The sequence below is a fragment of the Misgurnus anguillicaudatus genome, chromosome 18 (assembly GCF_027580225.2).
Source record: "Misgurnus anguillicaudatus chromosome 18, ASM2758022v2, whole genome shotgun sequence".
Lineage (NCBI taxonomy): Eukaryota > Metazoa > Chordata > Actinopteri > Cypriniformes > Cobitidae > Misgurnus > Misgurnus anguillicaudatus.
In genome coordinates, this window is record NC_073354.2 from 4,250,944 (window position 1) to 4,277,225 (window position 26,282).

Sequence of the window (26,282 nt, forward strand, 5' to 3'; positions counted from 1 at the left end):
TAATAAAAGAGGGGTGTTTCCTGGTTTTAAAATACTGTTTAAATAAATTAGAAATATTTTAGCCACGTTTTTCTCAGTCTGCCCGCTAAAATAAAAAGATAAGATGAACAAAGTGAGAAAAGTAGAATTCTATTATTTCTGTTCCGGGGGGCAGAGTGGTGGCATCTCAAGAGTAACCGTGGCGTCTCGAGGTGCCCGCACCTACAAAAGACTGTCAGCCAGCGTACGCGCACATTCATTCCCACACCCCGCGTGAATTAAATGAACGGCCGCGAATGCCTCATAGTGCCAAGAGTGGCGTCACCCGAGGCATCTCGAAATGCCCGCACCTACACACGACTGACAGCCAGCGCGAAAACATTACGACAGCACAAAAAACGCGTAATTTAACAGCAAACTACACAGAGAGCGCAAAGAACAAGTACAAATGATGACAGCAAGCACACACAATCAGTGTTAGTATCCACAAACAGCGGCACCTGGTACAAATATGCAACGCTGAAGTGCCCTAAATGACACAAAAACTGTAAGCTGCCTCAAAAAGTCACGGTGCCACCACTAGCAGCCTCGAGATGAGTCCGATGCCGGAAGTGCCACGATTAGCTGCCTTAAGATGCCGGAGGTGCCACAAAAAATGCCTCAAGTGCCACTAGCTGCCTCAAAATGAGCCAGATGCCGGAAGTGCCACTACTGATGCCGGAAGTGCCACTACTAGCTGCCACTGCCGCGATTTGAGCTTGCTGTCTCTCCGATCATGATGACTACTGCTTTTGTCTTACAGAAAGAATCCAGTCAGCAATAATACAGTAACATGGACCCACTAAATGATGAGCCTTATTTGATAACTTTCAGTTTAGGTGCTGGTCACCCAGTGTTGCCAGTTATTAGTACGAAAAACAAACACAAATAACAGGCTATAAAGAAGTTCAAACCTTGTCTTTCAGAAATAAATCAGAAAAACATACATACTCAATCATAACTTTATAAATAGGCTATCCCAAAGTGTCACATTAATTGCCAAAACACTACGTCTAAAGATATTTTTTAATAATGGGAACTGGCGCCCTCGCGGCTTGAGTCAATCTCCGTCATTTTACACTATATTGGCTATAGGGGTTATTTATTTTGATTCACAAGTCTGCTCTTATAAAGGATGTGATTTGAGCACTGTTTTACTTGTGATAGAAATAACTTTTCAGTTCCCATAGCAACCACAAGAGCGCCTCAGCCGCCCACCACACGCACAGACTCTCTCACTCAGTAAAGGGCTCTCACATAACAGCAAGCCTGAGCTTTTCAAAGTGCTTGTCAAAGTTTTTGCAACTAGTATTTTAGTTTACACACCAAGCGAGGAGACATTCAGTTTAGTGCCGTGGATAAAGAAGGCTTTATTGGTGATATTATGGCGACACGCGTGCTGTTAGTTTTGATGCTGTCACCTGTGTTTGTGATGGGACATTTCTTGTCATGTCCTCGTGGTTGCGAATGTTCTCAGTGGAAATCCTTCTCTGTCTCATGCACGGACCTTGATGTTATTCCTACGTTTCCGTCAATAACAGAATCACTGTAAGTATTCATCTTTTATGCTCAACATTATACACAACAGTAAATATATTTCATGGTGTTTTTTTTTGCACGATTGTTTTAAATGATTAGGCTACTTTATTTCATGATTAACATAGTCAAATATAAATGCCATGACACTTATATATATTAAAATAATTTTCAAACATTCATCCATGTGAATGTACCCATAAATAGTGATGACTGGGGTTTATTTCAACCAATATTGCAGATAAGTGTACCCATAAAGCCCACCAAAATAGGTTTAGGTGTTTATCATGTATAGATAATAAGATGGTTTATAAGAAAAAGAGTTTGTTAAAATACAAGATTTACTCTCATTTGAAAAATGTATTAATTAGTTGATGTATATATTTTTTAATACAAAATAAGGATATTATGAATAAAGTCAAAAGTCTGGGCTTTTGGCACCATTTAAACGTGCATGTGTTCCAAGTAAGCCCACATCATGATTTAATCACAAACTATCAAAAAAAAGTATTTTAAAAGAAGTCAAAAACATTATATTTATTGGGTGACAAGGAAAAATAAAAAAATCCTTTTACTAATGTTTGCTAGCTCATCACCTGTACAAATAACTTAAATCAAGTCTCAAATCCCTAATGAACATGAACTCTTTACTTTCAAACTGATTTGCTAGTAGACCATTTTTACGGTGATATGGTCTAAGATTTTTGGACAGGTGCGACAGTTTTTTCTCTCTTTTTTATTTTCTTGGTGAGAACAAATGATACACAGATAGCAGACTTGTTTAATAGTGCTTTATGGTGTGTGATATATTAAGGTAAGTAAGGTAAGGTAAAAGGTTGGTAAGGTGAAAACACACAAAGATGTGTTATCTTTAAATAACTGAGAAAATCTATAAGTTTATAATTAAAAAGTTTCCTCATTAAAACACATAAGATGGGTTTAAATGGTTCCATTGTGAATAATTTTTAAAATAAAGGTAATTTACTGCTCTACTCTAAATAATTAATTATGTATTTGTTTTTAAATGAATGTAAAATGAATCACAAAATATTTAGTGTTTGTAGTTTACATGCTTAATTCTTTGGCAATCTGTCTTTTATGGCTTATGGTTTGATTCTGAGATTAGATTTGTGTGCAAGCTAATAAAATTCATTTTTCCATTTAAAGAAAAATGATATAAAATCTATTTGTTCATACACATAAAAATACATTAATCTCTTATTTGACATAATATTAATGCATATATAAAAGAAATGACTGACAGTTGCAGAAATGTGTTTATTTCTGAAGGGTCCTGAAGCACCAAAGTTTTTGGATGTCTTTGTGTGAGGTCTATTGAGACAGTGTACACATAAATGGGGCTAACTCAACATTGACAATTGTGATTGGCATGCAACAAAAATGTTAGTGAACTAATAAATCACTGGATTGCTTAAAATAATGAGCTGCATAAAATATGATATATGATTTGCCATTTATATAATTTGACATCAAAGTTGAAAGTGTGCTTAAAGGGTACAAGGGCTTAATGGGTACCTTTACAGTGGTGTGAAAAAGTGTTGGCCTCTTCCTGATTTTTTCTTTGCATGTTTGTCTCACTTTAATGTTTTAGATCATAAAACAAATGTATATATTAAAGTGACACCATGTAATTTTTCAACCTTCATAATAAATTTTCAAGACCCTTGTGATAGTACATCGACTTTAAATAGGTTGAATGACATGTCTACCATAGCCTGACGGGGTCTGTATCACTTTTACTCGTATTTTAAAACTTAGGGTTTCTGGTAGTAACCAGAGCACAAAATAAACTACAAAATTCGACTGCTTTACGGCATACGTCACTTCCTCCACACAATTTGTTTTTAACGTGAATTTTGCTGGAGGCTACTTAAGGAGTGTAGAGAGCAGTTTCTATTATGTGACTGTGGCACATTCTTTAGTGTCACGGACCTATGACACGGGCGACCCGGGTTCGATTCCCCTTTAAGGCAATTTTTTATATAAACTGTTGATTCATACATAAATGCGATGTTTTTTATAAATTACGGCGATTATATTGCATATAGTTCCCTGTATTCAGATGCTGTGTTCACGTATTTACATTTCTTTTACTGTGTCTATGATATTTACATTACAATCCAGGATGCTATAGCACTCAAACTTGCTCACAGTGTAAAACCAAACCCTATTCATTCACCAATCAGATCCGAGCGTTTCTCTCTTCTCTCTTCCTCATTTGCTGCGTTCCGCTGTCACTCGCGTGACGTATTACAAAGCGGCAGCCTTTAGGTCTGCTTGGACCACATCGGTTTACTTGGATTTGGAGCGATTTTCACACAAAAAAGAGGAATAACGAGCGCCATTGCGGAAAATCCTGGTGGCGAGGGAGAGAGAGAGGATGCAACAATATTTGTTTGGAAAAAGGCAAGGAAATACGTCTGGTCGTTTCTGAATTGGAAGGCTGCAGCCTCCGGAGGTCAAATATGCAGGCTGCACACGTCATCAAGCCTGGGTTATTAAGGTAAACTGAGCATTACATTCGCAAGTCATAAGCATACTGCAACAATTTACGATTAACTAAGTATAATAGTCAACTTTGTAATTGTTAATATTGTGAAATAAGACAGTCTTGATGACGTATACGGCTTAGAAATACGACATCCGGAGGCTGCAACCTTCAGATTGAGAAATGGCTTCTGCCACGACGAGTTCCTCATCAGAAAGTTGTAACATGACTGCGTTTCTCCCTGTTGTCTCAAAATGTTGATCGTTTAGCATTTTAAATGTTTAGTTTTTAGTTTAGTTTTAAGGTTGGCCAGTTCCTTTCCTTTGCGACAGTGCTGCGGCGCTTGTGGGCTCTAGGGGCGCTAGAAGTGAAAAATACGTGTCTAGCACCCCCTAGTGGCCAAAAAGTTTCATGGTGTCCCTTTAATCAAAGATAACACAAGTAAACACAACATGTCGTTTATAAGTTAAGGTTTTTATTATGAAGTGAAAACAAAATCAGAACCCACATGGCACTGTGTGAAAAAGTGTTAAATCATAACTAAACTGTAGTCTATCACACCTGAGTTAAATTTCTCTAGCCACACCCAGGCCTGATTACTGCCACACCTGTTTGCAATCAAGAAATCACTTCAATAGAGGGTATGCATTGACGTCACTTTTCCACGGCGAAACTTGCGCTGTTGAGTGGCAAATGTTCAACAAAATGGCTGGTTTTGTAGCAGGTGCTGCGAAAATGGCAGTAAAACTGCCTATTGCTTAAATGGAATTTAGTTGGACTTGATAGCAGAGGTGGACAATCCTTAGTTACATTTTCCAAGCATCTGTGCTTTATTAGGGTGTTTGTATTGGGAAAAACATTACTTCACTACATTCTATAGCATATAATCATACTGTGTATTCTTTAATATTGCATATAAAAATTTGTTTAATACCTAATTACATTTAAATTGTGTACTTTTACTTGAGTAAAAATACGTTAATGTACTTAAATATTAAATGTAAAACAAAAACTTTATGAAATGTAATAGCGTAAAAAATATGATAATATGCTTTGGAATGTATGTTTTCCAAAGAAAAACACTGATAAAATACAAATACTCGAAAAAATACCTTTAAGTAGAAAGTGAAACCTCTTCTTGATAGTGACCCTACAACTTATCAACCCACCTGTGGTCTGTGGACGTTGGAATGAACGATCTATTAACTTCTCCTTTCGGTATTTTTTGGCAGTCTGTAAAACGATAGCTCTGAATTCTTGTTAACCTGTTAGTACAGTCTATCGCACAACAGCCTTTTCCCATTTAGACGCGCATTCCCCATGTTTTTGCTGATTTCACACTTAAATGCTGCCGCTCTGTCTTTTGCCACTCAGTGGGCGTAACCGCAGTCCCTCTCGCCAACAGTGACGTCATGTGCATACCCTCTATAGGACCTGCCTAGTCAAAGTCCTGACCTCAATCCTATTGACCTTAAAATAGCGGTTTATGCTCAAAACCCCTCCAATGTGGCTGAATTACAACAATTCTGCAAAGATGAGTGGACCAAAATTCCTCCACAGCGCTGTAAAGTTATCGCAAACGCTTGATTACATTTGTTGCTGGCCCAACCAGTTGTTAGGTTTAGGGGGTAAACACTTTTTCAGACAGGGCCATGTGTGTTTCCTTCATAATTAAAACCTTCATTTAAAAACTGTATGTTGTGTTTATTTGTGTTATCTTTGATTAATATTTAAATGTGTTTCATGATCTGAAACATTAAAGTGTGAAAAACATGCAAAAAAAATCAGGAAGGGTTGTTTTTAGTTGTTACCAATGAAAGCACCGCGCTTTTCAAAAACTGCAGCAGTGGGCAGGTTTTGTTCACGCTGAGCGCACAGAGTTAAAAAATTTTCAACTTTGGGTAAAATACTCAACTGGTCAATGTCACTTTTTACCCAGCCACCCAATCACAGTGGAGAAGGGGCAGGACAACACAAGATATACCTAAACACTTCCATAGCTGTTTATTTAGCTTTTAAAGGGGCAAAAAGTAGGATTTTAAGTGTTTTATTAATCAAAGTAAATGTCTTTATTCATAAATATGTCCTCATTGGTGTCAAATGACTTCTGATCTGACTTTTCTTTGTAAGCTTAGAATTTCTTCTCTTTACTTAGATTGAACGGGTAAGTCCAAGAAGGCATCCATATCGTTCCGCCGTATTGATAAACTATAATAGCAGAGAGGGACAAAAAGCACCAGCTTACCAACGCGTTTCCACAATGCGTTTTCATTCAGAACACGTGAACTAGCTGCAACGGACAAGGAGATCAGCGATTACATAACGGCTACCGTAATTGCAACACGCATTTGTAAAGGGGAGGCGCTAGAAAGCACTGTTCGTTTGAAAGCAAAATACAATTCCACCACTAGATGGGGGTAAATCCTACTTATTGCCCCTTTAAATAAGGCTAAAAAGTGTCCTTCCATTTAGACTGCATATCTATCATTACATTACATTACATTTACACTAAGACTTTCTTGCAATATAAAGGGAATATTCTGTATAAACTCCCTCCAAATTTTCATTTTCAGCTGCATGGTTTCATATCAAAGTGTCAAAATCTTATTATAATAATATGAGATGTGCAGTAACCAACAGCAACCTCAAGTGAAAAGAAAGTAAAAAAGACTGATGACGAGTTATTTTTTTGTGCTGTCTGCCACTTTCTATTTTCAAGTTTCTCAATATGTCTCTGTTTCTTTCACATCCATACAATAAGTCAATGCTGAGCACTCCTTGCGACTAGTGCCTCATACCACGCTCTGATCCACACACGCTGGGTTTGTTTAGCTCTTAAAGAACATTCCTCCATGGCTCTTCTCTTACGACTTTTTCATCCCTCCATCTCGCCTTGTCAAGCACCATCACATAAAATTACACCCAAATGAGTGCTTCAATTCAGGCCACCTCTTGGCACTGCCAACACAATGTAGAGCACCACATTCCTTCCTTTTGCTTAATAGGAGATGGACGGATAAATGTAACTTTAAATACACCACCTAAAATAGATCTGGACCGGTAGCTCTTTAACAAGGTCCACGAAAATGTCAATCTGCCATAATTAACAAACTTAGATGAAAGAATAAGATTGTGGGACATACTGTAAAAAATGATGTCAAATCAACATATGTATTTAGGTTTAGGTTAACAAATTAAGTTAAACAATTTCCACTTATTTATTGTTATAACTTATTGTTATAAGTTATGTCAACTTATCACAGGTTAAAACTTAAAATCGAAGGTTGAATTGACTTGCAAAACCAAGTTGCTTTAACTTCATGCAGAATTTTTTTATACGTAAAGTTTTATATTTAATTTTAATGAGTCACATTAAAAAGAATAACGCACTCCTTTTTGAACGCATGTCAGTTACCGGAAGCTAGTTATTTAAGTTGTAGTTGGAAAAGTTTTAAATATAGATTCTTTTCTTATATAATCGCATTATTTTTCTTATATAATCTCATTGATTGCCCTTAGAAGACCTTTATTAACCCCGGGTGGATTACGTTTGTGAAGGATGGATGAACTTTTTTTGGGCTTCAAATCAGAAGCACCATTAACTACCATTAGAAAACTTGGAACAGCCAGGACATTTCTTAATATAACTTCGATTGTGTTTATCTGAAAAAAATTTAAGATAATCACATACATCATTTTTGGATGAGCTATGCCTTTAAGTAGACTTAAATGGATTTGCTGGTATTTTGTTGGGTAAATACCCTGTAAATCCGTTGTAACGTAAGTGCATGTACTGTAAAATAAAGTGAAACCTTAGTAAGTTTTCTCTGTAAGGTCTTACATAACTCAAAAATAATAATAATGGCTTTCTTCTAAGTTTGCATATTATGACTGCTGGCTTTCTACATATAGCCATTTCCGAGAGCTGGCTTGTCAATTCAGTACATTATTTACTTTCTGCCCACTCATGTAAACCACTCAAGTGTGTGCAATTTCCGAAGCTCTGCAATAATGAAAAGAGGTCTGTGCAGAGCATGGACAATATTCGGAGGGCTTTTAAAACATTTTGATGATATGAAATAGTTAATTTAGTTTATGTTAATAGAGTCTTCCGTGCACTTTAAATTACATATCTGGAATGGAGAAAAATAATAATGGATTTGAAAAATTACATGTGTATTAATTTTATTGTAAACTATTGTACATTTATGATTTTTGAAATAAAAAGTATGAATTAATAATTAACTGTGAAAATATATCATTCATTTTTTCCCTTTTTTTGCTGTGTGCACCCAAACATTGCTGGGTTATTTTCAATTGGGTCAAAAGAGAGACAAACCCAGCCATTGGCATAATTAAAGGTATTGCGGAGGATTTTCTTTTTCCGGGTGGAACATAAAGACTATTGGTCTTCCTAGTTGTCAATCAGGAGTGTTGTGCAAATGCATTTTTTTAAAAAGTAGAGAAGGCGGTTCTTTTCTAAAATTCGAGAAAATCGTCCGCTACACCTTTAACTCAGAAAATGTTTATAGATGATTTCAGTGCCAACAGCAAAAACAAACAGCTTTTGTGGCCCCAACGTAATTTCCGGTAAACATCCGTAAAGAAGAAACGTATAAAAAATTGTACGTTCACACCGCCGCCGACTTGAGCTTCCAAAGAAGCTCAGGCTCCCCGGTCAAGGACGCTTGTCAAAAAGTACGGGGAAGCCTGTTGATGCTTTGGCTGCTCTGAAGTCTGTTTTCTCGGAACTAATGTTTTGGTAGGAACGAAAGTTTAATCGTATGTTTCTCCGGAATCAGCCAGCAAATAACGTCTAGGCTATATTCCGATTGGTTGCTGGCGTTTTGCCGCTGCTTGTACTGAACCACGTCATAGCTGTTGTGAGCTTCTTTCAACTTTTTGATTGACACTCTGACGCTCAAAATGCCCAAAACGCGACGCAGGTGGGTTTGATGCTCCTTGCAGCTGAGAGAAGCCAGCTTCCATTGTAAATGAATGACTTCCAGTAACTTTGGAAGCTCAAGTCGGCGGCGGCGGTGTGAACGTACAGTAACAGTCCTTCTAGAGTAGATTATTTTAAATAACAAGGTCAGTTTATTTGCTAGTCAGACTAAACAGAGCGGAAATTAACTTCAGACCAGGCGCGTAACCATGGCAACGCGCATGTGTCTGATGAAACCATCAATATTTAACCCAAAAATAGTTTAAAACAACACAGAATTGGGTCAGTTAAAATCCAACGAGTTGGGTTTATCCTCTTTTGTCCCAATGCTAGGTTCAAAATAACCCAGCATTTTGTGGTGTTTTGCCAGTCCCTTCAATTATGTTACCATTTTTAGTAATGGTTGTCCTGTTTCATGTTAGTCCGGTGCATGCTCATTTCAGTTTTATACCACTTAAAACATTTTGTACTGCAGAATAAATTATATTGAGACAGAGACACAACGAGAATCATGCACTTTGTGGCCATGTATCTCAGTCAGAATGTGAAGTGCTTTACGGGTTCATTAGTTTATTCCACCTTTACAAATAATGTTGGTTTACCTCCATCCAAACCAGCTTTGCTTTCAAGGATTTCTTCCTTGAAAGACTAACTGAAGGACTGATTTTCTTTAGGAAACAAGGCTGGTGTAAATCGAAGGGGTTTGACAGAGTGACCCTCCCTTCCTACCTATGCCAGCTTTGGGTTGTGAATTAGCTCATTAAATGTAACCTTTAATTACTTGTTTTGACCAGCCTGATCTCACAAAATACGTGAAATAGTCATGCATTATTTTGCTCAGTTTTGCGCTGCATTATCACGTATTTCCACCATTTTACATGCGGGATTAGAACAACTTTTGGTTAAATAAAATGACATCCTTGCCCAAACCCAACTCTGACCCTAACGTCAGGCGAGAATGTTTTAAAAAGCATATGAAAAATAGTGTAAACCAATACTTAAACTGACGTCCTAACGCAAACAGCAAATCTAATCGCAAACCGAAGCGGCAATTGTTTAACTCATTCACCGCCATTGACGAGTTATCTCGTCAATTATGAGTTAATATTTAACTAATAAATATGCCTTTCTGGACGAATTTCAAAGTGAAAGTGTAATACCGCTTTTATCCACTGGATGGCACCAAACCGAATTTATCAAAAACGGAAGTTAAAAAGATTTAATGATTTATTTGAACTGCCTTTATGTTTGATAGTCATTCTGAGTCTGATCTCTAACATAAATTCCTTTACAAAAACGCAATTTTTTAAGCTTTTTACTCAAAATGTTGTATTTTTGAAGAGAAATATCCATATTTCAGTGGTTAAATTAAGTGGAAAAAGTAAATATATAATGAAACGTTTTTTCCCCATTTTGTTTGTTTGTTTATTTGTTTATTGTTTGTTTGAAAGCAGAGGGTGTGTTCTTTAATTTGATATAATTTGTATGTTTATATATTTATAGAAGATCATTTTTCCTGCAAGGAATTTTGTGAAACTTTTGTTAAAATCACAAAAATGCCGGTGGACAACTTTTCTCAAAAAGGCTGGCGGCGAATGAGTTAAAAATACAAAAAACAGTTGAGTAACCAATATGTGAAACTGATACGGAAAAGAAATGCGTGGCATGGGCACTTAAAATGGTGGAAATACGTGACAATGTCACGTAAAACTGAGCAAAATAATGCGTGAATATTTCACCGAAATGTGAGATCAGATTGATTTTGACTAGCAGTTTCATCATATGCTTTTACAAACAAAAATTTGACATCATTATTAGTTATGTTAACAATTCATTTCAGGTTTTGGCCATAGTCTCTATGCAAACCGGCTGTCAAACAGGTGACTTTTTATCTGTGGCAAAAACAGCTGAAACACTTGGCTACGATTAACGTCCAGATGATTTTGTTTAAACTTCCCACTTCAAAGAACTGATCCATTCACTCAAGGAGAAAACAGGCATTAAGCAGAATAACACTTTAATGGCCTCAAGACCTCACGACAAGATCTGTCTAGGCTCGTCCTCTCTGTCCAGGATCTGTTTGGGTCAGAGGCACGCTCTTAAGCTTACAATACATTCTTGAGCTACCACAGGTCCATCCCTTACATTTCAAAGCATATAAAGTCTATCTCTGTAAGCCTTGGCATCCTCTGAACACAATCTTACCCAAGCCATGAGCGAGATTTTAATCTTAACCCTTTTCCTATTCTATTATCCTATACAGGAGTAATCTATTTATAATCAATTTTTTTGCAATATTTACTATTTCTATTGCCATTTGTTTCTACATATAATTTTATCTAAATTGAGTGGTTTATATAAAATATAGGTTGGATATATTAAATACAGTAGCTAAATCATCCGAACTGCTTTAGGTTACCTTGGCATAGCTTTAAATCAGGGTTTAAATTGGGCCGTGGCCGTCCTTGGCTGAGCACATAGACTTGAAAGTCTCACTTGGCTTTCGCTGAATGTTTACACTTATAACTTCCTTTACAGTTTGCCAGTTGATAAGATATTATAAGCTTTGCATACCCTTAAAAAGTTATTATTGGAGATTTATTATTGTTATCAGTGGCGGCCGGTGACATCTTTTTTGAGGGCAAACGACGCAAAGCTCGTCAAAACATGCATTTAGCACACACATTTATCATGTGTGTCATGATGCACATAGATTCACATGACGCAGCGAACACATAATTTGACATGAGCCACACACGACACTCCAAGCACATATTTTGAATTTGCAACCCTCAGAAAAGAATTCACCAACCGCCAGCCCACCTCTGATTGTTACTGTATTATGGGTTTGGAATGACATGAGGGTACATTTTTGGGGATAGATGTGTAACATTAATATTTTAGTGACCAAAAGTTATGATGGAATAACAAAGATATGATTGGGATATATTTAAAATGCTTTTTAACTGCCAGCAGCTATATGTTTGAATGTGATCATTTTTTTAATTTCAGAAACTTCTATGAGACAAGTTTGACCACAGTTCCTCAAGATGCCTTTGCAAATTTGGTGAATATCTCAAGAATGTGAGTGAGGGGTTATTTACTTCTATTATTTGAGACCAAATTTGAGCAAGTTACTATGTCTTTTAAGTGCACTTTTCCATAAAAAAAATAAATAAAATAAACTGTAAAATAATTTTCTCAAAACTGCTTGCATAATCAAAGCCAAATTAGCTATTTTTTAGATGGAGTGTAGTAAAATACACTGTTGTTACGGTACCATATACCAGATGAGACAGATATACAAAACAGGTGAGTATTTATTGAACATGAGCAGTTGAACAGGTAAATGGTAGATGATATGATTAAAAGGATGAATAATGATGGAATAAACAGATGAGATAAAAGATGATTAACTTTCCTTTCCTTGCAGAGACAGAGACAACGATAAAGCGGGTTTCTCTGGGTGGGTATTATGGAAGTTTGTGAACACTTTTTGGTCAATGATATCTTCTCTTGGGACCCAGGATTGTTCCTCGGGTCCGAAACCTTCCTAATCCACTAGGTACTCTAACACAGAGGTCCCCAACCACCGGGTTGCGACCCAGTACCGGGTCATGGACAAGTTGCCACCGGGTCTTAAGAACGTCCTGAAAAAAATTAACCTTTAATTATTAAGACTAAATGGGCAGGCAAACTCTTGAAGTAAAACAATCCGCCAAAATCTGGTTTTACATGCCTACAGAAAATATACTATAAATAAATGAGTTATTAATTTTGGTAATGCATGATTTTTATCTTTACTTCAGTATAAAACGTTATACATTTTGCAAAGGAGGATTTCAGCTCTTTGTTCGAACAGCAACTCAGCGACCCCCCCAACCTCACCCCCGGTCCATTAATTTTTTTAAAGCTGAAACCCCTCTAGAATCCAGAATCTCCCAGACTCTGTACACCCCATCAGGGGTACTTCTTTCTCACCAGGTTCTGTGGAGAGAGAAAGAGAGATGGGTATGTGAAATGGTTTAAACTGTGATATATGGAATACATGGAGTGCATGCGGTTGGAGTTCTGGTGGCTATGGCAGAAGGTTCGGAGGAAGCGGTTCACATCCTGAATCTTACATTCTATTTGTCCATTCGTCTGAGGGTGATAACCTGAGGAGAGGCTTAAGGTCACATTTAGGAGTTTAAAGAATTATTTCCATATCCTGAAAATGAACTGAGGACTTCGGTCAGACACAATGTCTTCAGGAATGCCAAAGTAATGGAATACATGGTAGAAGAGGATTTCTGCATGGTAGTATGTAAACCTTTGAGCTGGGCTGAATTTGTGTGAGTAGAAGGCACATGGATGAAGTTTAGGTGAATTCCCCTGCTGCTGTGAAAGGACACATCTGACACCGGTTCATGATGAATCCACTTCTACAATTAATGGCTTGGTGGGATCAGGTTCAATGAGGATGGGTGCTGAACAGAAGGAAGTCTTGAGTGTTTGGAAGGCTTGGTCCACTTCGGGGGTCAACGATAGGTTTTTTAGTTTTCCTCGGAGGAGAGTTGTAAGTGGTTGGGCTATGGAACTGTAGTTATCAATGATGCATCAGTAGAAATGTGCAAACTCCAGTAACATCTGCTGATCTTTTGATACTTAAAGAGGCCCTTCCACATAAAACCGTTTTTACTTGTATTTTTTGATATGTGTTAGGTCCATGTGTGTTTGTGTTGTGTCGTGAATGTGAAAATTAACTTCCGCCTCCTCTGTCAGCTCTAGCCACTGAAAAGAAATAAGCGGAGAAATCAGGTCAGTTTAAAACTCTTATCAGTGTGACGTGGAACTGATCAAGGTCATTAATATTCATGAGCTCTTCAACTTGAGCCCGCGCCCACATATTACGTGTAGTTGAGTTAGTTTTCATAACAAGTTAGAGCAAGGATGGCTAAACGTCAACTGTACCGTAATCGGGCCATTGTTTTTCGTCGAGAGACATCATTCCTATTAAACGAGGGAATCATAACAGTTGCTACATATTTGGATGTTCAGAAGAACGCTGGATTTGAAGAGAGACTGCGATTAAAAAGCGGATCCGGACAGAATGGCGCAGCTTATGTGAGTAAAGCACTTTAGTACTATGTGTCACTGTAGTGGCCGGTGTTTTCTCTTCCGAGGGACGCGAATTCATGCTGCACACACGTTGAAAGGGTTTATGATAAAAGACACGCACTCGTGTGTGCGAGTAAAACACTTTAGTACTTTGTGTCACTATGAGTTCTCTTTAGAGGGACGCGATTCACGCGAATTCATGATGCACACGCATCGAATGTGATAAAAGACGTGTGTGTTTGTGCATTCGTTACACGTGTGTCGAAAGGGTTTGTGTGTGTGTGTGTGTGTGTGTGTGTGTGTGCATGCGCTGCTACACGCGCATCGAAAGGGTTTACGATAAAAGACACGTGTGTACGTGTGTGTGTGTGTGTGTGTGTGTGTGTGTGTGTGTGTGTGTGTGTGTGTGTGTGTGTGTGTGTGTGTGTGTTTTTGTGCGTGGGTTTACGATAGAATACACGAGTGTGTGTGTCAAAAGGGTTTATGATAAAATATGCGTGTGTAAGAAAGACACTGTGTCTTAAGACACTCACTTAACATTAAACTGATTACACATGAGATTAAATTGAAAGTTAGTTTGAACGAAAAACGGTTATCCAATAATAGCAGTGGGTGTTTACTTCCAAGTCGTCAATGCAGCCCGCCCATTCAAACGGATCACTTCTCTAACCAGCCTCAAAACCAGGGTACAAAATAGCCTATTACTTATTGCTTTTGATGTTTTTGGATGTAAAAATCATGCAAACATCATGAGTAGACATCAGACAACAGTCTAAAACAATAAAAACGCCAGAGGAAGGGCACCTTTAAAGCAACTGGCCAGGAATTAATGGTTTTCAACTTCCTCTTGTCCATACTCACACAACCTTGCGATATGTTGTACTCCAGGAACTGGATGTTTGGCCAGTGGAACTCACATTTTCTGCCTTGAGATTCAGTTATGGATTGGACCTTATTGGGATCTAGTTCCTACGGAATTGGAGGTTGAAGCAGAGTTGAGAGGAGATGGTGGAGAACTTTCTTCACGTGATGGTGGTGTTCGGCTGGGGCTTTTGAGAAGATATGTATGTTGTCGAAAAAGATTAATACAAACCGGTTAAGGAGATCTCTGAAAATGGAATGCCTAAAGTCTTGAAAAGTGGAGGGGGCATTAACTAAGCCATACGGCATGATTAAATATTCAAAGTGGCCAATAGGGGTCACAAATGCAGTTTTCCATTCATCACCGCTAGTCGAGTTTAGTGAAGATTTGTGCTCCTCTAAGTTGTTCAAGGGCTGTTGGGACAAGAGGAAGGGGATATCTGAATTTGGTGGTGATTTCATTGAGGGCATGATAATTAATACAGGGACAGGGACCGCCATTCTTCTTGTCCATGAAAAAGGATGCTGCAGGGGAAGTCGAAGGCCAGATGTCCTTGTTGGAATGCCTCTTCAATATAATTCTTCATGGCCTCCTGTTCAGGGATTGTGAGTGGGTAGATTTTACCTTTTGGCATTGGTTCACCCGGCTGAAGATCAACCTCACAGTCCCATTGCCTATGATGTGGTAACTGGGAAGCTCTCTTGGGATAAAAGACATCATGAAAGGCAAAGTATTCCTGTGGTTTGCTGATCTACCTTTGGACTTTCAGTGGTAGTGGAGTAGATGGAGTAGCAGTGGACGAATCGATGAAGCTGTAACTGAGGAAAGCAGGAACTGAAGCAGTGATTGCCCCATCTCTTCACTTTGCTGGTGTCCCAAGAGACCTCAGGATGGTGTTCAATCAACAACGGTCACCCTAGGTTGACATCTGCTGTTGAATTCTCCAAAACCAAAAGACTGATGTTTTCCCTATGCAACAATCCCAATGTCTGAGTGATGTCGATGGTACAGAAATGGATGGATGTTCAATTGAGTGGTTTTCCAGTTCCGGATTGGACCTTGATGCTCTGTGGGATCCGGTTCTTACGGATCTGGAGGTTGGAGCAGAGTAGAGAGGAGAAAAATTTGTTGGCTAACCCAGAGTCAATGAGGGCTGTGACTGTAATGGAAGAGTCAGAGAAAGGGAGCATTACTTTTGTGGTGCATTACATTTGGGTTGAACTGTACTTACCATAGCTCTTGGGGACGAATGGGACATTCGTTGTCCAGTAGAAGCACAATACAGATAGCCTGTGGGTCAGCCCCGTTGATGTTCTGATAGTGGGATGCAGGTTGTGTCCATTTGCATGGCTTCTAGTACTGGAGAGGATGGATCTGTCTGGCAGAGGAAAGGTGATGTGAGGGGTTCTTTAACTCCATCATAACAGGCATGCATGTGGTTCTCGGTAGAACAGATGAGACAGATGGGAAACAGGTGAGTATTTATTGAACATGAGCAGTTAAATAGGTAAACGGCACATTATATGATTTGGCAGGATGAATAATGATGGAATAAACAGATGAGATAAGGTATAGCTTCACACATACACTTCTTGACAGTCACAGATATAAAAGATGATTAACTTTCCTTTCCTTGCAGAGACACAGATGAGGACGACAATGAGATATAAACTTTGATTCCTGCAATGGTAAGTAGAGTTAGGTAAGTAGAAACAAACATGAGTGACCTGTTTAAACGAGACCAGACGCTGACTGAGTGCTGCTTCAATAGTGTGAGCTGAATGATGAGGAACATGTGTCAATGATTAGAATGCTGGAGATTGTGATCGATGTGGGAAAATGCGCAGAGAACCTGGTGATTCTGAAAAGTGATCAACTTTTCAAACATATTAGCTTTTACATCACTGTAAATGATAAAAACATTTCAGCAATTATTAAGTTGTTGTTGTTGTTGTACTACTACTACGAATTGCATGAAATAATTTGACGTTTAGAAAAAACTTCCCTCTTTCCTCAGCTATCTTTCGGTGGATGTGTTTCTGAGCAGGTTAGAGAAGCATGCCTTCTACAACCTGAGGAAAATAACCCATATGTAAGTAAAAGAATGCTGATAAACCCTTTGGGGCGGTTTCCCGGACAGGGATTAGACTAGTCCTATACTAAAATAAATGTGAGAGCTGTCCAGACAGAATACAACTTGCACTGACATATCTTAAAATACATCAGTGCCATTTTTTTTGCCTCAAAATGCATTTATTAAGGCATGTTTGTCAAAACTAGTTATATTTCCTAATTAAACTAAGGCCTAGTCCTGGCCTTAGTCCGGGAAACACTCCTTAATGAACTACAATTAACCACATTTTAAAACAAGTAAAGTTCATTTATACATTTTTCACTACTTTTGCTGAGTCAAGCCATGCTAAAATAGTTATTTCAGGAACAACTACTATTCGCAAAGTGCTTGGGATATCATATCAAACTGCTTTCTTACAGGGAAATTATTAAAGGGGACCTATTGTGCAGAATTCCCTTTAACATGGTTTGCCCGCACTGTGTGTACACAACCACCTTATTTTAATAAAAAATCCACCCACTTCATTTTTTGAATTCCCATAAAACTATAAGAGTCTCCCAGATCAAGCTTATCTGATTTTCTGGTCAGTCCCATTTTGAAGGCCCGCCAATGAATCATACCTGTTAAAAATTGGATTCCAAAATCCAGGAGAGCTGATCAGCAGTCACTATAGTTAGGTTGTAATTGGTTTGTATAATCAAAATACATTATTTTATTAAACTATACAGTAAGTTGTATGCAGTTATCTAGTTAACATATTGTAATAAGATGAGTGACATGGCTATACATACTTTAATGCTATGTTTCTAGACTTCTATTACGTTTTTTGATGTGGGTATCATTCTTACCTCTCTCTCTATCGCTTATCTCGACAATGTGTAATGTCATGATCCTGCGTGAATGCGCGTTCTTGAGGTACTGAGTGAGACGTGGAGCTGCATACCGATGTAGATTAACTGAGAACATGGTGACAAAAACGATCAAAGTGTAGTTTAAATGAGAGGTAAAAACCCGGTCGCGCAAACTGTTTTTGTTGTGGGTGCCCCGTACGCACGAGCATGAAGCCTATGAATGAAAACACGTCATTATTTGCATCTTATCAGTTCACACGCACCAGCGCAAAGCAGAGCGAGTCCTTCAGCCTATGTTCCTTCAGCCTTAGCCCCGGACGGCCCTGGCCCAATTTAAACCCATGTATCCGAGTCCTGATCGGGAGGTAACGTCCGATTCTAATCGAGTCTGAAACAACGTGATCAGGCCCGATTTCCCAGTCTTTGAATAAAATAAATCACTGTACAAAATAAATATTTGAGTGAGCTGAGCAACAGCATATTCAGAACAGACAAACTGTACGGAGCTTACGCGTTAATGAGCTATGTACCTACAAAACAACGTTTCCCATCATTTATCAGCGTATCTTCCCTCATATGTTTTGAAACTGTTTAGACATATAAACATGAACATACACACATTTCGTTTTATGAGAACAGAAGCAAGATAAACGAACAAGAAAACATTTTTATGCATTCATGTGTATTAAAATTAAATTTGTGAGAGTTCAGAGAGAAATAGAAATGTGAAAAAGCCATGTAGTAAGAATGCAAATACGACGTGATGACATCACTGTTATGTTAATGATGCAATGACGTGATCTAGCGACATTTAGCGACTTTCCAAGCAAGCTTTAGCTTCTTTCTATTGACACTGGTTATCGGTCACTGTCAATTTATTTAAATCAAGTTGATAACGTTACCTTACTTTCGCAAGTCTGTGCTATCACAAAAACTTATTCACACAGCACTTTGGTCCCAGAAAATACCTGTAAAATTAGCAGGCTTCTGTGTCAAGGCAAACAAGCCTCATAAATGTTCTGGGATCGCTTTCGGAAAGAGGACCTAATAACATTGCTGTAAGATACCCGAAAGCCCTCAGTGTATTTGAGACGCATAAACAATGCTGTAAGGGGGGTGCCATAACATGAAGTTATGTGTCAACTCTTTAAAACAAGGGGGTTTACCTGCAGATAACATTCACAACGAAAAAACACAGAACAGTGCGTCAAACGCTCCTTTATAGGCTTATCATAAGAAAGAAATAACAGATAATAAGCAAACTTCAGACGCTGCACAGAAAGAAAACTACTGAGTGCAGGAATTTAAACACATCACGTGTCTTTATGGGATCTTTATGGTATCTGTGTGTACTAACACAGATTCCGAAAAATATTGGCAGTGTGAATGAACCAAAAAGCAAACAATCCCGGACAAATCCCAGATGCATTTCCATGTATTTTCTGTAATGTCTGTGTGAAAAAGGCTAAAGTTAACTGGTTAACAGAGTACTGACTTTTTTATTCCTAAATTGTGCTGACATTAAAATAATACAATACATTTATTTTCAAAATGCTATTATTAAATTTACTTCAATTGAATTTTAATAAATGAAGCATGACTGAGGCTATTTAACACAGATGTGTGAAACCAGTTAGCATGACAGTACTAAAATCTAGCATGTTTTTTGTATTGAGTGCCGAATCCCTGATTAAATGAACCATGTCGGGAAGGCCTAAAGAAATGTAAAGTAAACCTAATAACCTTTGTAAGTATACATTAAACTGTACCTTTAAAAATACGCAATACGTCCCTAAAGGTCCATAATAGGTCCAAAAATATACCACATTGCAGTGTTTTAAGTGGCCCAAAAGAGGTGCCGGTACTCTATTTATTTATTTTTTTGCTGACTCGACTCCTATATTGAAGGGGTTTTATATTCAGCAGTCAACAGACGACATTGTAAAAAATAATAAATCCTTTTATAAGTTTGTGGATTTGCTTGAGCTAGAAAGAGCTACTAAACACATATAAACAAATAAAATAGGAGAAAAAATACCCTTAAGGGGATCGCACACCGGCGCTATTTAATGTGCACTTCCGGTTTACAATACCTCTGAGTTGTCCTATACGTGACTCGACGCGACGCTGAGCTGCGCGGCCGGTGTGTGACCCCCTTTAGAAAGAGCTGCTGTAGAAAGAGCTATTATTGGACCTAAATAAAATGTGCAAAAGGTACATATGTGAGTAAAATTTTCAGCATGGTTAAATGCTAAAACTAGTTGTTCAGATAGAAAGAGCTTAAAAAACTTTAAAATGACACCAAGACCATGATGGGTTCAAGAATAACAAAATACTGGCCATTTGAAACTCGAAAGTCATCACTTTATTTTGTCCCATTGTTTTCCAATTTTGCGGATGGTAAAACTGTGCGCGTTGTTCAAATTCATTGAATTTTCATTCACTTGTAGTTTACCAATTAAACTAAATGTCTATTACAATTTCAAGAATGTTTTTACTCTGCACATCGCCTGAGGAAATCCGAAGTTGCGTCGAGGGGAACCAAACTGACAGCCGCGACAACAGAGATTGTCACGTACCTACTAAACGGGTATTGGAAAAAGCTTGCGTCTGACCTGCAGTGATATCATTCTGGCTTGGTGGGATGTCAGCCAGCGAGTCCTCTGATTCTGACCTTGTTCTTTTACTACTCAGAGTCTAAAGCCAGGAGGGCATATTAGGTGTTCATTTGTATTTTCATTTTAACCGAGCAGCTATGGTTGCGTGTTTCACACACAATGACAAACACCCACCTCCCCAGACTTGACTGACAGTAGCAAAAGTGACGCATGCACTTTTAACGTGTTAAACTCAAGGGTGTATGGGTAATGTAGTCTCTGCTCTCGGTGGGACGAATTAGCAAGCGTACATTGTAAAGGGCGTTCTCAAAAGCGGCAGGGCAGCCAAAGGATTAAATTAAACAGATGTGCAATTGAGCGTTCCGGTACGCCAAAAGCACGTTCTGGGCGCACGGGGAGAGGTGGTGGTACACTCAAGAGCTATATTTGGAAGTGGCGCTACTGAGTACCGGCGCGTTCCGGCCCACTTAAAGCACTGCCACATTGTATTATGTTTTGTATAACTGTAAAGGAACAAAACAGAACCTTAGGGTACCAGGACAGTATTTTTCATAATAATCATTAAAAATTTAAATTTAAATCGATGAAACAAACCCTCTGAATTTTTAATAAACATTAATGTAGGGATGAAACGGTAATCGTTTCATCCCTACACTGTTTTCTGAATTTGAGTTTGACCCGCAAACCACACCTGCATAAAAGGGGTGGTCTGGGGTAAGGTTTTTGTGGAAAAAAATATATATTTTAGGTGTTACCAACTGAAGTACGTTTTAACTCTTTCCCCGCCAATGATGAGTTTCAACACAGTCTCACAGGAAGTCGTGTTATAGTAACGAAAAATTTTGATTAATTTATTCGTGTTTGATGACACGAATTTCCGCTGTTTTTCGTGTCTCTGGAGACGAATGTCTTTTTCGTCCTTCCCAGCACGAATTTCTATCAATGGCTGTTCGTGTCTGTGGCACGACTTTCTTTATCGCGTCATTTTATATTTTGTTTTCTCATCGTTGTTTCCCACCTCTAAATCATTGTCGCTTGGGGCTAGGGCCAGATCCGGGGTTCGCGTTAGGATGTTATTTTTTGCATTGGTTTCTACATGTTTTTCGTCCGCTTTTAAAACTATTCTCGCCTGGAGTTGGGGTTAGATCTGGGGTTTGGGTTAGGAAGTTGCAGAAAGTGATTCTAACCCAAACCCCAAGCGACAACGGTCAAAAAATAGAAAACAACGAGAAAACAAAATACAAAATGACACGATAAAGAAAGTCGTGCCACAGACACGAACAGCCACCGACAGAAACCCGCGCTGGGAAGGACGAAAAAGACATTCGTCTCCGGAGTCACGAAAAACAGTGGTAATTCGTGTCAGCAAACACTAATAAATTAATAAAAAAATTTGTCACTACAACATGACTTGCTGTGAGACTGGGTTGTGAGTTTTACGGCAATCCATAATCATCGCTCTGAATCTGATCTGAAGTCCTTTACAAAAATGCAATTATCTCAGCTTTTTGCTCAATTTTTTTTTTAAAGAAATCTACCCATATTTGAGAGATGATAAAACGAGAACAAATTATTAAAAAAAGTATTTTTGAAAGCAAATGGTCTCTTCTTTCATTTGATATATTGTATGTTTGTATATTTAAAGAGAAACATTTTCTGAAAGGCATTCAACTTTTGTGAAAATCATAAAAAATGCTGGCGCTGGCTGGCAACTTTTTAAAAAAAACGCTTATGGAGAAAGACTAGTAGAGCAGCTTTCACTTTATACAGTGTAATATGCTAAATCCACTTGTTCAAGGTGATTTGACTTTATTTATTCCCCATTTAACCAAAGAACTCTCATTACACATGCTATTTTGAATCTGTTGTTAATGTGACATCACACTGATAAAGCCCCGCCCATGACCACTGACTGACTGGTTAATTTTACCCAAAAGCTTTTCTAAATGTGTTTAGTGTGAATGCGGCTAAATATACTATTGTCTCAGACTGCATTCACAGGAATCAGATCTATTTTTAATTGAAAGTGCACTGTCTGTTGGTAAGGAAGTGAGGGGAGTATCTCATTTGCATTTAAAGGTACAGACCCGAAATCAGCTTCCAAATAGGGGCATTTTGGACTTGCTATTACAAATGATCTGTGGGGTATTTTTAGCCGATACTTCATAGACACATTGCAGGCACACCTGAGACTTATTTTACATGTTGTAAAAATGGGCATAATTTGTGCCTTTTGCGTAACTACTCTGAGTTTAAAGGGAACTGTTTTAAATAAGTGTCTAGGGGCCAGATTTACTAAACGAGGCAAATTAGCGTGACAGCGCAATTCCAGAAAGTGCCGGCGGGAGTGGTAATATCTCCAGGTTATTTACATAACACAGTCGCAACAGCTGATTTCCACAAAAAACAACGCAATCTACTAAGAGCAGCGCAAATTAGTTCAGGGTCGCAAATAAGCAGAGCTGATGAGGTGCTGGTGATCTACTAAAGCATGATGCGATTGAGTTCAGCACCATAGACATCTCAGAGGAAATTTGGGGTTACAAAGTCCCAGGTAACGAAGCCATACTGTAGTTTTACTTCCTCCAGCAAATAAAAAATAACATGGCTTGGCATGGCTTTCCAAATAAACTGTTACATATTAATACAATCCTCTGCATTGCACTACACTCTCTCTGATGCCCTTTTCTTTTAAATGCTGCAAATACCAGTCATAACACTCGCGCAAGCATTAGTAAATCACGTTGTGTCAATCATTTAAATACTCTTCTCCAAAAAAAAAATTAGGTCAGTCGCAAAAATAAATACACCACAGCTTTTCAACGTTAATTATCCACTGCATGTCTTTGGTAAATCCTGACATTCGTTGTTTAACACAAAAATTATGCTTTGCACTAGCACAAACTTTTAGTAAATCTGTCCCTCTCTCTTTCATTTAAGAAATGCACAGAGGTGTAAAGTACTTGAGTAATTTTACTTGATTACTGTACTTAAGTATTATTTTTGGGTATTTTTACTTTACTTGAGTACAATTTAAAATCAATACTTTTACTCAATTACATTTTTTTTAAAGAAAAAAAGTACTTTTTACTCCTTACAGTTATATTTACAGTAAACAAGTACTTATTTTTTAGAGATTACTTTATTCTATTTTCCCTTGCTCTACCAAACCAATTGAATTGTGCTGATGGCCAGTTTAATTTAAATGTTATTTATTTTCCTTGGGCGAGATACAGCGTGCCGCTCCCTGAAATTCATATGGCCGTAGCTCGAGCACCTTAAGTCCAGGGCATTTGCCCTTCAAATCCCTTATCCTACCCGAGAGGGCCTTTCCAACGAGCCAACCCCCGACCTTTTAACTCTTTCACTAGCCGAGACACAGTGGTCATAACCGAAGGTACTTAAAGGAATATTCCATTTTCTTAAAAGAAAAATCCAGATAATTTACTCACCACCATGTCATCCAAAATGTTGATGCCTTTCTTTGTTCAGTCGAGAAGAAATTATGTTTTTTGAGGAAAACGTTGCAGGATTTTTCTCATTTTAATGGACTCACTTTAATGGACCAAACGAGGCATAAGGGTCTTATCTAGCGAAACGATTGTAATTATTGACAAGAAAAATAAAAAATACACACTTTCAAACCACAACCTCTCGTCTAGGTCCGGTCCAGCGTGACCTAACGCAAATGCGTAGTGACGTAGGGAGGTCACGTGTTACATATATAAAACGCACATTTGCAGACCATTGTAAACAATAAACTGACCCAAAGACATTAATTAGTATCAGTTGACATACAACAACGTCAGAACGGTCCTCTTTCAACACACTTGTAAACACTGGGGAGGAGTTTCGCGTTCGTCCTCTGTGACCTCTTGACGTATTGCGTGAGGTCACGCTGGCGCATCACGACCGGATCTAGACAAAAAGTTGTGCTTTAAAAGTGGATATTTGTTATTTTTATTGTCAAAAATGACAATCGTTTTGCTAGATAAGACCCTTATGCCTCATTTGGGATTGTTTATAGTCATTTGAAACTTCTTTAAAAAAAAGTGTTGAGTTAAGTATTAATTGTTGGTGTCTATTAAAGTCCATTAAAATTAGAAAAATCCTGCAATGTTTTCCTCAAAAAACATAATTTCTTCTCGACTGAACAAAGAAAGACATCAACATTTTGAATGACATGGTGGTGAGTAAATTATCTGGATTTTTCTTTTAAGAAAATGGAATATTCCTTTAAGTTGCCCAGGCTACGGCCGTGGGAAGATCGGGGAAGGGACCGCCGTGTCTCGGCCGGGGAAATGGCTGGAGACTCGTGAGCTCGTTGGAGGGGCCCCCTCGGGTAGAGTAAGTGAAGGGCGAACGCCCCGGACTTGGGGTGCCCAAGCTAAGGCCAAGGGAAAATCATGGACGGGTTGGCCGTATCCCGGCCCAGGAAAGGGCTAGAGACTCGCGGGTGGGCTCTTCGGATGAAGATTTTTTCACTTCTTTGAAACTGACAACACATGTTAGTTTTATAGTTTGATAATTAAATACAACTAACTACAAACAGTTGTAAAGCAGGATAAAACCTTGTATGTGGTATGTTTTTAGAGATTAAACAAAAGTTTTTATTCTTCCTGTTAATTTTAATACTTTTTTTGTACTTTTTTCTTTTACTCAAGTATTATTCTGGCCAGATACTTTTACTTTTACACTTTTAAAATTTACACTCAGTACTTGTACTTTCACTTGAGTAACATTTTTGAGTACTTTTACACCTCTGAATATGCATTCAGTGCATTGATGTTTTGCATGCATGTACACTGGATTTACATTTACGATTTTCATGTACTAAATTAATGAAATCAAACTATTTCTCTCTCCCCCTCTCTTCTCCTTTTTAGAGAAATCAGGAACACAAGAAATCTGACGTTCATCCATCCAGAAGCTTTTAAGAATCTCCCTGCCTTGCAGTATTTGTGAGCAAAACCCTCCACAAATATATGAATGGAATGACATATACAGCAATTCATATCAACTGTAGTTTTTCAAAATTGCACTTTTAGTATGGATTAAATATATCTTATAAATGTTATCGAACACATTATGTAAACTGTAAAACATATGTATAATAGTTTTGCTGCCATAATTTTTTAAGCACAATCAAATTTACAAGTCAGTTTTTTTTAAAGGAACAGTATGTAGGATTGTGGCCAAAACGGGTTTTGCAACCACAAACTTGTGGCTAAAACTGGTATTGCAATCACACAACTGGTGGCCAATACACAAAATGACAACATAAACATCAGTTGAGGGCTGCAACTCCACTTTTTAAATGATAATAATCTGTCCAGACCACTGTTTTCAGTGATATAAGTATTTGAAATGAAAATGATTTCTTTATGTCTAGTGACATATCAGGGCCATTTTATGATTCATTGATATAAATTTCTTACATACTGTTCCTTTAGGAATTGTATTTTCCGGATCCAGTGTGGTGGGCAATCTTCATCTTTAGTGTCCCATGAGTACATATGTGAAGTTTTAGCTCAAAATACCCCATAGATAATTCATTATAGTTGAAATTGCCACTTTATAGGTATGATGCCTTTGTGTCCCTTTAAATGCAAATGAGCTAATCAAATGCAAACATTGATTGCCATAATTGTGTTTTTTATTATTGAAACTCAGTTGTGCTTATTCTCTCTCCCTCTATCTCTGCACTTAATGGCAGTGCCATGGTTGGATAGTGCAGATTAGGGGGCAATGTTATTATAAGACAACCTT

General features: G+C 38.0%; 1 protein-coding gene across 2 annotated transcripts in view; it reads left to right on the forward strand.

Moving 5' to 3' along the window:
• Nucleotides 1-1,131: 1,131 nt before the first annotated feature.
• The window catches only part of tshr (thyroid stimulating hormone receptor), a 44,007-nt gene continuing 18,856 nt past the window's right edge, over nt 1,132-26,282 (forward strand). The window contains exons 1-4 of one of the 2 annotated variants that reach the window (XM_073855594.1): nt 1,170-1,566; nt 12,021-12,092; nt 16,988-17,062; nt 25,400-25,474. In XM_073855594.1, the coding sequence (XP_073711695.1) occupies nt 1,403-1,566; nt 12,021-12,092; nt 16,988-17,062; nt 25,400-25,474 (386 nt within the window). In that variant the 5' untranslated portion in view covers nt 1,170-1,402. Of the gene's footprint in view, nt 1,567-12,020; nt 12,093-16,987; nt 17,063-25,399; nt 25,475-26,282 lie in introns of both variants that reach the window. The other variant, XM_073855595.1, reaches the window with a different exon arrangement.